This window comes from Phascolarctos cinereus, unplaced genomic scaffold (assembly GCF_003287225.1).
Source record: "Phascolarctos cinereus isolate Bilbo 61053 unplaced genomic scaffold, phaCin_HiC Scaffold_2;HRSCAF=192, whole genome shotgun sequence".
Classification (NCBI taxonomy): domain Eukaryota; kingdom Metazoa; phylum Chordata; class Mammalia; order Diprotodontia; family Phascolarctidae; genus Phascolarctos; species Phascolarctos cinereus.
In genome coordinates this window covers 352241997-352254612 of record NW_027555625.1, presented here as the reverse complement: position 1 = coordinate 352254612, position 12616 = coordinate 352241997, and the positions used below count along the sequence as shown (strand labels likewise).

General features: G+C 48.5%; 1 protein-coding gene across 2 annotated transcripts; it reads left to right on the top strand.

Annotated features, from left to right (window-relative positions):
* The first annotated feature begins 1601 nt into the window (after positions 1-1601).
* On the top strand, positions 1602-8112 carry ZBTB42 (zinc finger and BTB domain containing 42). 2 transcript variants are annotated; one of them, XM_020979468.2, is made up of 2 exons: positions 1602-1834; positions 3147-8112. In XM_020979468.2, the coding sequence occupies exon 2, from the start codon at positions 3161-3163 to the stop codon at positions 4541-4543; it is 1383 nt and encodes a 460-aa protein (XP_020835127.1). In that variant the 5' UTR covers positions 1602-1834; positions 3147-3160; the 3' UTR covers positions 4544-8112. The 2 variants fall into 2 exon arrangements, with proteins under 2 accessions (XP_020835127.1, XP_020835128.1); XM_020979469.2 differs by lacking the exon at positions 1602-1834 and adding an exon at positions 2078-2153.
* The last annotated feature ends 4504 nt before the right edge of the window (positions 8113-12616 follow it).

Genomic DNA, 12616 nt, shown 5'->3' with positions numbered 1-12616 from the left:
GCTTAGGAACAGGGAAGGTAGTCCAGGCTTCCAAATCACTTTGGGTTAAATTCGACATTTACTAAAGATTTGCTACGGGTGAGGAAGGCACATATGAGGCTCTGGAGAGGGAGGGACCAGATATTTATTAAGTGCCTACTAAGTGCCAGGCACTGTGCTAAGCGCTTCAATGGCCCTACATTTTTCTAAGGTTCCAATATGTACAGGGTATAAATACAAAGCGATTTGAGAGGGCAGAGAACATCGATCGGGGTGGTGGGAGAAGGGAAGGTTTTTCAAGAGGAGGTGGCCAGTTGTGCTTCTGAGAGACAAACGTGAAAGGACCTCAGAGACCACTTAGTAAACGCCCTTATTTTGCAAATGAGGAAACTGACAGCCGAGAAGGTTTAAGTGACCTACCTGTCCAAATTTACGCAGGTAGTGAGAGTCAGGGGCGACATTTGAACCCCGGTCCTTGGACTTCCAGAACCAGGCGGGCTGTCCAATTCCGGTAACATCTAGTAGCACATCCTCCCACGTACTGTTCTAAAGTTCCTCGCTTCGTAAGACTGTTATAGTTGGAAGGGACATTAGAGGTCATCTAGTACAACCCCGTTTTACGGATGGTGAAACTGAGGCTTGGAGAGCAGAAGGGACTTGCCCAAAGAGGTAGCTTCAGAACTAGCTGGAGATCCCAGATGTCCAGACCCCCAAGCCCAAAGCTCTTTCTACTGCCCCAGGCGTCCCCTCCCCTTCGCCCCAATCTACTTTGGCTGCCCTGCCCTGGGGTGACCAGGTCAGGAGAGCCCCGAATCAGACTCCGCGGTATTTCCTAGCTTCGACTCGAGCACAGGGAGTCTCCCCGCTCCCCCCCCCCACCTTGCGCCCCCACCCACGGCTCTTGGAGCACTCGAGGCTCAGCTTAGAAGCGGGCGCGCAGTCCCGCCAGGGGGCTGGTTCTACAGAATCCGGTCGAGTGGGGGGAGGGGGCGCCCGGGCTCGGCTGGACAGTGGGCCCGGGATGGGGGTGGGGGGTTGGCCAGAGAGAGACAAGTATCGCGAGAGCGGCCGTTTACCAACCTGCTAGGCGCGCGCACATATTCCTATTAAAGCTCACTCCCAGACCGGGGCTGAGCCCTGCAGGGAGGGGCGAACCGGGCGCCGCAGCTGGCGGGGAGCGGGGAGGGGGCGCGCACCGCTGGAGCAGCCGCAGCCTCCTAGTTGTCCAGCCCATCCCTCCTCCCTCGTTCTCCCCCTTCACCCCGCCTTCCAGGGGCCGCCCGGGGCTGGGACCAGCCCGCCCCAGGCGGAGGTGGGGAAGGGGGTGTGTGGGGTGACCTCATTCCTGTCCCGCTCCTGGAAGTCCCCGGCATCTCCGCCCCCTCTGTGCGTCCCTCCCTCAGTCCCTGGGTCCGTCCCGCCCTCCCTCCCGGCTCCGAAGTTTGGCTCCCAGCTGCGGCCAGCCCTGCACACGGTTTGCTCCCTCCCCGGGGTAGCTGCTGGACTGCTCCCCGCAGCCTCTGTCCGGCCCCCGCAGTCCCAGCCTGGTTCACGCAGCCCCCGCCGGGCCGCGGCAGCTTCGACGCGCACTTCCTGAAACTTTTTTGCTTCTGAGCTCGGGACTGGCGCGGGGGAGGGACGGGGGACGAAGGAGAGGTAGAAACTTTAGGGCAGCGGCGAGGGTCAGCCCGGCTGGGCCCCGGGGCCCGGCGGCTCGGGGAGAGCAAGGGAGTGCCGGGGCTGCCATCGCGCAGCTCCCAATGGGGCTGGAGAAACTTTAAAAGGCGGCCCCGCTGTGGTTGGCTGGTAGCGAGATTCCGAGCAACATATGGCATTAAAAGGAGCGCAGCTGGAGGTAACATTTCTATCGCTGGGAAGTCGGAGCAGCTGACTCTCCAGCTTGCCTTGTAATTAGCAAACCGAGCACTCCTCTCCCCGCCCCCCCTCCTTCTCTCCCTCTCCCCCTCTCAGCAGCCTTCCCTCCCTCCTTCTCTCCCTCCCTCTCTCCTTCTTGCACACTCTCACACACACTCACTCTCCTTCTCCCCCTTGGCCCGGCAGTGGTGGCTGCTCCCGGCCCCGGGTGCTGGCGCCCGCCCAGGCGGAGGGAGGGAAGGAGGCGGAGAAGGGGGGTGTCCATGCTCGGCTTGTCGCCCAGGGGGCACCCGGGGAAGGTAAGGGGGCTGCTGGCTTTGGGGAACTTGGAGTTGAAAAGACTTCCCTCCTCCTCCTTTTCCTCGCTTTCCTTCCCACTCCAGCCCGGATCTGGTTCTGGCCCGGGCTCTGGTTCCGACTTGGGCTTGGACTCGGGCTCTAGATCTGGCTCTGAGATCTGGCTCTGGCCGGGTCAGGGAGTCCTGGGTTTCGCTGTAGCAAAGAAAAGTGAAGTTCATTCTCGGGGCGGGGGAAGTTTGGCTCCCATGGAGCTGGAGGAGGAGGAGGAGGAGGAGGAGGGAGGGAATGAAGGGGGGTCTGGGGGGCTGGGGGGCTCTGCAAGGGCCTGGGAAGGGGTGGGGGAGGAGAGGAGGGCAGCTTCTGTGATCACAGTAACTTGCACTTGTGGGATTTATCTCTTCTGAGTGAGACAAAGGTTAGACTGCTTCTCTCCCTCTCTTTCCATTTTTCTGTCTCTTTCCTTCTCTTTCCCCCTATGGATTTCAGTGTTTCTCGTCGTCTCTGACTCTCTGCCTTACTCGGTGTCTCTTTCTTGTCCTCTATCTCTTTCTCCCTCCTCACACTCCCTTCTGCCTCCCCTTCTCTCCCAAGCTCTGGATCATTCTTCTGTGTCTCCCCCTTTCTTATCCTCACCCCTCTCCTCTTTCTCTTTCTCCCTCTGTTGTAGGTTTCTTTTCCTTCGAGTCTTTTGCTCACTCTCTATCTTTTCTCCCCCTCTTCTTCTGAAGCCCTTGTTTACTTATGATCAAGTTTTTCCTGCTCCCCAGCAGGTGCCGAGGGATGGGAGAGTTAGTTTAATACAAACCAAACTCCAGTGAACAATTATTCCTGACTGGCTCTTTGCTACCTAGGCAGGGGAGAGGGAGGGAGGCAGGCAAGGAGGGAGGGAGAGCTCGAGCCAGCTAGCAGAGAGAAGAGCCGACTTGTTTGGTTACAGCTGCTAGGAGGTTTGAGTTTCCAGGCGCATTCAAGTTTTTCCTGTTTGTGCCCAGGTTATGAAGGCAGAATGGAGTTCCCGGACCACAGCCGGCAGCTGCTGCAGTGCCTGAGTCAGCAGAGACACCAAGGATTCCTGTGCGACTCCACTGTGCTTGTCGGGGAAGCTCGGTTCCAGGCTCATAGAGCTGTGCTGGCTTCCTGCAGCATGTACTTCTACCTCTTCTACAGGGACCAGTTAGACAAAAGGGAGATTGTACATCTGAACAGTGACATTGTCACGGCCCCAGCCTTCAGCCTGCTGCTTGAATTCATGTATGAGGGCAAGCTGGAGTTGAGCAGCCTGCCCATTGAGGACATCTTAGCTGCTGCCAGCTACCTCCACATGTATGACATTGTCAAAGTCTGCAAGGGTAAACTAAAGGAAAAAGAACTAGTGATTGAGGAAGAGAAGGACAGACCTTTCCTGGGCCCCAGCATATCCCTGGGCCATGAGTTAGAACTGCCTGGCCAGCCAAGATTCAGTCCCCTAGAGTATGATCGCTCTGGGGCCCACCCCACCTGGTCTAACAACCTCATGGGACCATCCTCACTGTTGAAAAAGGTAGACCTAAGTCCAAGTCCTGAGAAGGCCAAACCTTTGGATAATGGTGTGGGGGTCTCTCTTTCTCAGAGGACTGGGCTCCCAATACCCAGCCAGGCCCCTGGTGACTCAGAGTGTGCTTTGGATCTGTCTCTGAAGCCGATTTCAGGGAGGGATGCCCACCATACTTCCTATGTCTTCAGACAGCTGGCTTCGGATCATCGGCGGCAGCAGCAGCAGGAAGCCGAACTGATGGTGAAAGACGAACAGAACTCGTTGTCAGACCAGGAAGATGGCAAGGCAAGGAGTCCAGCGGGCCAGCCATTTGGGCCTGTGGCTAAAAGCTTGGTCACAAGCCTGGGCCACATGTTTCATGGCCAAGAAGATGAGCTGGACCCAGAGCGGGATGAGAGTGAAGATGACCTGGATGCATCAGACCTTTCTGCTTCAGAGGTGCTGGGGCCCCCTGGCCACATCTGTATCTGCCCCCTCTGCAGCAAGGTGTTCCCCAGCCCCCATGTCCTACAGCTGCATCTGAGCTCTCACTTCCGGGATAAGGATGGTGGCTCAAGAGCTCGACTGTCACCAGAGGGGTCAGTGCCCACCTGCACACTATGTGGAAAGACCTTCTCATGCATGTACACCCTTAAGAGGCATGAGCGGACACACTCAGGCGAGAAGCCATACACTTGTGTGCAGTGTGGCAAGAGCTTCCAGTACTCACACAATCTTAGCCGGCATGCGGTGGTGCACACTCGAGAAAAGCCTCATGCCTGCAAGTGGTGTGAGCGACGTTTTACACAGTCTGGGGATTTGTACCGGCACATCCGAAAGTTTCACTGTGGCCTTGTCAAGTCCCTGGTAGTTTGAAGTTTTATGAAGGAGCTGGGGTTTGGCTAGTGTGTGTGTGTGTGTGTGTGTGTGTGTGTGTGTGTGTCTATGTCTTTTTGATTTGGAGAATGGTTGTACCTATGCTCTTTTGATGCTCCACAGCAACATCTAGCCAGAGGGGCTTTTAGGTATAAGGCTGGGCTGTCCTACTGTAGGACAGGGACATGCAGAAACTGTTGGGAGAGATGGTCTTGCATCACCAGTCTCTGGAATGCCTGATCTAACCTCTAAGTTGGAAAATTCTGAAGCTGCCTCTAGAAAAACCTTTTCTCCAGAGTTGTGATTAGATGCCAAGAGGTCCTGCCTTTTGAAGTTCTTACCTTGTGGTTTTTTGCCTTTTTTTTTCTTAGCTCAAAAAGAAGAGAATGTGCTTCTTAGACACTAAAATACTTTCCATGCTGACCTCCTTATTTTTCCCAACTGGGCCCCAGGCAACAATCACCAAGGGACAGGGAGATGGAGAGACTTCCCTTAAGTTCCACTTAACATTCTCTCCCTGATTGTTTCTCAGGGGGTTTCATGTGGCTATTTCTCATTTCCACTGTTCAATTCCTAGGTTTCTCCCTTTAAGTATATGTCTTTTTCAAGGTTTCCTCTTTCACTGATCCCATAGCATGTTCATCTTCCTTCCGTAGGCCTTTTGGAATTTAAAAGGGAGTTTTTGTGGGACCTGCCTTTTACTGCCTTTTCCCAATGAAGGTTATGTATGTCATACAGAGTGATGTCTGTGTGAATTGCCTAGTGAGTTCTGTTAGGGGACTTGGGGATCGATCAGCACACAAATGGAACCTCTTTGGTACTCTGAGAGTAGTGGGGCAGAATTTGGTGTTGGACGAGCCACAGAACAACCCAAATGGTCCAAATTCCATATTCTAAGTTGGAGAGGTGGGGACTGGAGGGCTGAGGAATGGTAGCCATGGGAGAAGCCCAGGAAAGTGGCAGATAGAGTAATAGGTATGCCCTTGGAAAGGGAGGAACAGTTATTCAAGTATGTGTGTTGAGGCACGTGGACATATGAGGTAGCCTTATCCTGTTAAATGTAGGATTTAAGGCCGGAAGATTGATCCGTTCAAAACTGAGCTCGTTTTAGGGACAGAATCAAGCTGGAGACAGAAACAAGTGGGTCCTAGGTGAAGGGGCAAGAGAGCCAGATTTGGAGTTAGAGGACCCGAGTTCACCAACTTGGAGCGACCTTCTCTGTGCAAAATCTCAGGTGACTGGCCAGCCTCTCCTTAGGGCCTGGGAGTTGGATATGCCTCATAGGAGGTTTGCCGGTGGAGTCTGGGAGTGAGGTCAAGTTTAATTTTGTCAACCATTTGCCCCTTTGAGTCTGAGTCCCTGAGTGCGTCTGAGCAAATGATGTTGGGTGTGTTTGTGGACTTGAGTGTTGCTTGGCTGGCTGCCCTCCTGAGTGAGGTGGGGCTGAGGGGGTTTGACCACTGGCCTCTGCTTCCCCATCATCCACCCCCACTTACCTGGAATTTCCATAAGGTTGCTTGTTATTAATAGCACTGAGCTTGCTCCCTGAAACACTTCAGATTTTACTGGGGGGATTTTTTTTTTTGCACATTAGTTTTTGCCCTCCCTTGTGGGGCGATGTCGTGAGCACTGACTGTGGCAGGAGGTGTGTGGTTTCAGGAGGGCCATATGGGAGCTGTTTGGCTGCAGCCTGTTGGGGAGGCTTAGTTTCTTTGGGGAACTTCGGCTAGTTCTCCTCGACGAACCCTCCTCCCCACCTCCCCCGGCACTAGCCCCTTTTGAACTCTGAATGTAATGTGAAAATTCATTTTATTTATGGCATGTGTCTCATTTCACTACCTGACTGTACCTGTACTTCTGCTGAAACTGTTACATGGCTTTGGAAAATGTGACATGCATTGTCGTCCTGTGGACATGTGACTCCGTATCGTGGTCTTAGCCTACTGAATAATATATCAATGCATACATTACACATATAGATAGGCATACGTATATATTTTTTGCTGTGATTGGAAATAGCACTGAGGACAAAGTCTACTAAAATTAAGTTATTTTCCTTTTCTCCTGATGAAACTTGATGTAATATTTATTAGAGGTTTTAATTTGAAGTGACACTATAACTGCTAGAAACATTTTTTTAATTCTAAATGATGAGTTTATCTCCACTGTAGTGCTTCCAAGGTTTCTTTGTTTGGTAAAGGGAGCAAGTGACTAATATGTTAGTATTGGCAAGAAGGGTAGCTGCAGTTTTTCTAAGTTTTTATTTTTTTACTCTAAAATTTTGCATAATGTTTTTTTGTGATCTCTGTGAAGAAAAGCAAATTGCAGACTCACATATTCCATACCAAGCCCGGTCCACGCCCAAGCAGTAGTGAGACAGGGGGCTGCAGGTAGGGCCATATGTGGCTGACATTTCCCTTCACTGGATGCCCTTCAAGCAGAGGGCTGGATTGCCACTTACTGGTGATCCCAGGGTCTAGAGCTGAAAAGGACTTCATCATGTAGTCCAATTCCTTCATCTTACAGATAAGGAAACTGGCCCATGGCAAAAAGGGACTTGTCTAAATTCACCTAGGGAATAAGTAGCAGAGCTGGGTTTGGAATCTGTGTCCCCTGATTTCAGTCCAGCCCTCTTTCCACTACATGACAAAGATGTCTTATAGAAAGGATTTCTGCTTCCATACAGATTGGACTTAGATGGTCCTTAAAGTTCTTTCTATCTCTTTGATTCTGTGAGCTTAGGTCTTTTAGCCTAGGAAAGCCTAGGGATCTGGCTAGGTCAGGCAAGTGGGTGTCAGGGACTCCAAGGTGTGGTAATTGTGGGGAAAAAGAAGAAAATACTTGAACTCTCGCTGTAGAGATGCTGTTTTCCTGGCTCCTGCCACTGGGCAGCTTCAACAAGGACTTTTGCACTTGTGTCTATATTCTGCTGAAGTGTGTGTGTGTGTGTGTGTGTGTGTGTGTGTGTGTGTGTGTGTGTGTGTGTGAAGGCCATAGGTCTGAGCACAGCTCTTCCCACGGTGGGTCACTTCCTCGTGGAACGGTTGGGAGATGCTGCTGCATACTGTCTCCCATGTGGGTGATTCCAGTCCTGGAGAGTTTATTTTCTTGGAGAGCGGTCCTGCCCTGACTCGTTAACACTGGGTTTGTCGTCATCTGCAAACAAATACTGTGAAGTTAATGTAAAAAAAATCATCAATTTTTAATTTTTTAATCAATGCAGTTCAGATTAAATATGTATATTTAAAAACTAATTTTTGTGGGAGAGTTTTATAGCAAACAAATCTACAGCCTGTAGCAAAGCTAATCGAATGAAATCTATTTGATCAGATGGTCCAATCCCCATTTTCTAGCGAATTTCTTCTCCTCTGTAGATGCTGGTTGGTTAGTCCCAAGGAGACAATCACAGCCTGTGGCATCTTTGGGAAGAGTAACGGTTAGCTTTTGGTGTTCAGTGTGGTCATCTTCATCTGCAGCTGTATCTACACATGCTGTGACAATCATGACTGGGAATTGCTGTCTCTCCATTTTCACAAAAATGTTAATAAAAACCCACCCTCCACCTACTACTTACTGCTGGAGTCATCCTTGAAGCTGGGCCTTGCTTCTGGGAGATGTGGAGGCTTGGGGTGGTGGCCTTCATTGGCCTAGGGAATTAGCCTTGGGGTGGGAGTGGGGGTGGGGTGTAGGCCTTGGAGTTTTAGGACAAGGTGGATTGATGTATTTTGGGGGGGGGTTGGATCCCAATAAGGCAATTAGCCATAGCTGATTATTCCAGGTGGGTGGGCAGAGAGGTGCTGGAATGGAGGCATTAACAGGAGCTTTCCATTCCTCCTATTAGGAGAATGGTGCATCCCAGTCTTGCAAATTAAGTTGAAAATCCCACCAGCACGCGCTCATTCTTCTCCCGATTTGCACCCCTCCCCCAATACCCATAATAATAGCTAACCTATAGTGCCCACTTTGTGCCAGGCACTATTCTAAGCACTTTACAATTATTATCTCATTTGATCCTCACAACAACCCTGGACATAGGTGCTATTATCCCCATTTTATAGATGAAGAAACTGAGACAAAGGGGTTAAGTGACTTGCCCAACTAGTAAGTATCTGAGGTAGGCTTTCAAATCAGGTCTTCTCACTTCAAACTGTATCTACTTTGCCACCTAGCTAGACAGCACAGTGGTCTGATGGTCAGAAGTACTGGATTCCGCTCCTGACTTGAACTATCAGTGTGAAATTGGGCAAATCACTGCCCCTTCTGGTCCTCAGTTATTACCTAGACCTAGAGTAGTAACGTCTGCCCTGCTGACCTCACTGAGCCATCCTAAAGATTTCTATGGGTAAGGATCGTGAAAACTCTTAGGCAAATATGGTTCTAAGTCATCAGTTTTTACCCTGTGGTCCCTAAGGTACTTTGAGAGGGCAGAGATTGGTCCAGTTCTAAAACACAAGGCTGGAATATATCACGTGTTCCTGGTGTCTAGTGGCCTGATCCTTGTTGGCCCTGCTGAAGGGGATAAGGGGACTGGGGGGCAGATGCAGGCTGGGTCAGGTCGGAGGCTTTGGCAGAAAGGAGAGATCTTGTCACCACCGGAGGAGTCTCAACAGAGGGAACCCTTGAATGGGTTGGGGTTGAGGACTTGGACTGGACACCTTTAAAGTCCCTTCCAGTTCTGAGAATCTGAGTGAGGAAGACATTGCTTGTGAGCCGTTATTTTTAGGTACTGATTGAATTCTCGGGTTCAACAAGTCCTTTTTTCCAATAACGTATTGTCAGGCATCTAATGTACTATAGGCTGGTGGTAAAGTGCATAGAGAGCTGGTGCTGGAGTCAGGAAGACCTGAGTTCAAATCCTACCTCAGACACTTAGTAGCTTTGTGACCCTGGGCAAGTCACTTAACCTCTGTTTGACTCAGTTTCCTTATCTGTCAAATGGGGATAAAAATAGCACCTACCTTCCAGGGTTGTTGTGAGGATCAAATGAGAAAATTGTAAAGTGCTTAGCACAGCACCTGGCAAGTCGTATTGTTTGGTCATTAAATCATTATCCAATTCTTCAGGACCCCCATGGATCATACTGTCCATGGGGTTTTCTTGGCAAAGATACTGGAGTGATCTCCATTTTCTTCTCCAGTGGATTAAGGCAAACAGGGGTTAAGTGACTTTCCCAGGGTCACACAGCTAGCAAGTTCCTGAGGTCAAATTTGAACTCCAGGCCTAGTAACGCTAACCGCTGAGCCACTTAGCTGCCCCTACCATGTAGTAGGTACTATAAAAATGCTTATTCTCTCCATAACTTGCCATCAGGCCTATGAAAGACTATGTATGAAATTGTGAGTCTGGGATTCCAGCTGTTTTTATTTTATTTTAAATATATCTCATTGGTTCCTTTTGTCTTTACGTCATTACAGCATTTCCCCGCTTCCCCTCCAGACTGAACCCTTCCTTGTGACAGAGAAAAACATACACTAGAAACCATGTCTGAAAATGTATTCTATATTCAACCCTAGGAGTCCCCACCTCCCTGCCATGAGGGAGAAGGTATGTTTCATTATCTTTATCCTGGGATCTTCCTTAGTCCAGTTGCTTCTAATGAGTTGGAAGCCAATGCTGAAGAACCACAGCCTTCTTCGTCCCCCTCCTCCTGCTCTGCTGCTTCCTTGTCTCCTCTAAGCCCTCTCTCTCTCCCTCGAATCCCAATACAAACGTCACTGCCTTAAGGGCTTCCCTGATTACTCAACTTGTTCTGCTCTAGTGTTTGTGCTAGGACCTCTCTCAACACTTAAAGTCCTATTTCTTTCTTTTATCTTTTTTAAATTCAATTTTATTTTCAGTTCCAAATTTCCTCCCCTTCCTTAACCCACTGAGAAGGCAAGAAAAACAAAACCTGTTACAAATATCTCATGCAAAACAAATTCCCACTTTAGCCACAAGAGGAAGAATGAAAGAAATGAAAAACACAAACAAGTTTCAATCAATACTCTGAGTTCTCTTTCTGGAGGTGGATAGCATGTTTCATGATGAATCCTTTGTAATTACGGTTGGTCATTGTATTGATCTGAGTTACCAAATTTTTCAAAGTTAATTATCTCTACAATGTTGTTATTATATAAATTATTCTCCTGGTTTTATAGTTTGCATTGCTTCACACATATCTTTCCAGGTTTTTCTGAAACCATAGGAGTGTGTGTATCTGTCTCTTTTGCTCACTAGCTTTGTTAATAGGAGCCTTCCAAGCCATTGCTTGATGGCTTGTCATTACAATTGACTTGTCTTATATTCTGGAGAACCACTGAAAAAGGGACTTCAGAAATTATCATTATTATCATTTTTTTTTGGAGGCAACCAGAGTTAAGTGACCTGCCCAGAGTCGAACAGCTAGTAAAGTGTCTGAGGCTGAATTTGAAATTAGGTCCTTCTGACTCCAGGTACTCTATCCCACTGCCCTACCTAGCTGCCCCTCAGAAATTATGTAATCAGATGACATCAAACTCAAAAATAAATGAGGCCACTAAACCATAAATAAGGATCCTTTCCTCATATATTGACTTAGAAAACCACATATTAACACATTTTATATTTCATTTATTTTTTAATTTATTATATAACACTTTTTTATGTTGTTAATTGTATTTGTTAAATTTTCCAAATTCTATTTTAATCTGGTTCAGGAGTGTTGCTTTGTATCTGACATATGATATAATTCAACCTCTACCAAGTGAAGAAACCCTCTCTCCCACCCCTGACCCTTCATTGCCAAGGTTTGGCCACATTTCCTAGCCCTAGTTTTTCATGAATGGGCAATGTGATCAGAAATCCGTAAGTGTGTGGGCCCCATGAATTTAATTATATAATTAATCACATTCAGATTCAATTACAATTACTAATTGATCTAAGCCTGCTAGCATGACACCTGGCAGCAGGCAGTTATACTGGGGAAGTGGCAGGCAGGTAGGCAAGCCCTACTAGCCAGTTCTCTCATAAGTGCTAATTAATTAGTTTAAAATGTCTTTTAAAAAAAGTCCTAGGGGCAGCATCAGACTCCCTGGAGTCAGGAGAACTTGAGTTCAAATCTGGCCTTAGACATATAACACTTACTAGCTGTGTGACTCTGGGCAAGTCATTTAACCCCAGTTGCCTCACCAAAAAAAAAAAAATCCTGATGGGCCTTCACTCAGAGCTGGGAAGATTGCATATTGTATGTACAGGTGAGAGAAAGTTAAGAGTCTGTGAGGATCTTAGAGTCATCTCAATAACACCATGGTGAGATTATATAGATCAAGAGCTAGAAAGAACCTCAAGCAATTTAGTATAAACCCCTCATTTTACAAAAGATGAAACTAGGGTCCCAAGTTAAACGCCTTGCCTAAGGGAGTAGACTGAGAGTAAGCATCAGGAATCTTCATTGAACCTCACGATTTTATAGACGGAGAAATAACCAGAGAGAAGATGAGATTTACCTCCTTCTACCTTTCCCATCTTAAATCTTACTCACCCTCAGATACACTGCCACCCAATGATATTCACCTCCTAGAACAAGACACTTCATCTCCCAAATACAGGAATTTTCACTAGGTGTCCCTGTGGCTGGAATTCTCTCGCTCTCCATCTCTCACTCCTAGCTTACCTGGCTTTCTTTAAAATCCTTTATACTGAAAGCCTTTCCTGATGCCTCTTTTTTCGGGGGGGGGGGCTAGGCAATAGGGTTAAGTGACTTGCCCAGGGTCACACAGCTAGTAAGTGTTATATATCTGAGACTGGATTTGAACTCTTTCTGAATCCAGGGCCGATGCTCTAACCCCTGCACCACCTAGCTGGCCTCCTGATGCCTCTTAATTCTAATACCATCCCCTCAGTCAGTTACCTCCACTTTATCCTTGTTTGTACATGGTTGTTTGCATGTTGTCCCCCCAGTAGTCTATAAGTCCTCTGTCTTTTACCTTTCTTTGCTTCCTCGGTGATTTTGTTCCTGGCACATGGTACCCGGTTGTCAAAGGCTTGTTGACTGACTGACTGGTGTCACACAAGCAAGTTAGTGGCAGACAGAGGCAAGACTAAGTCACAGGTCTC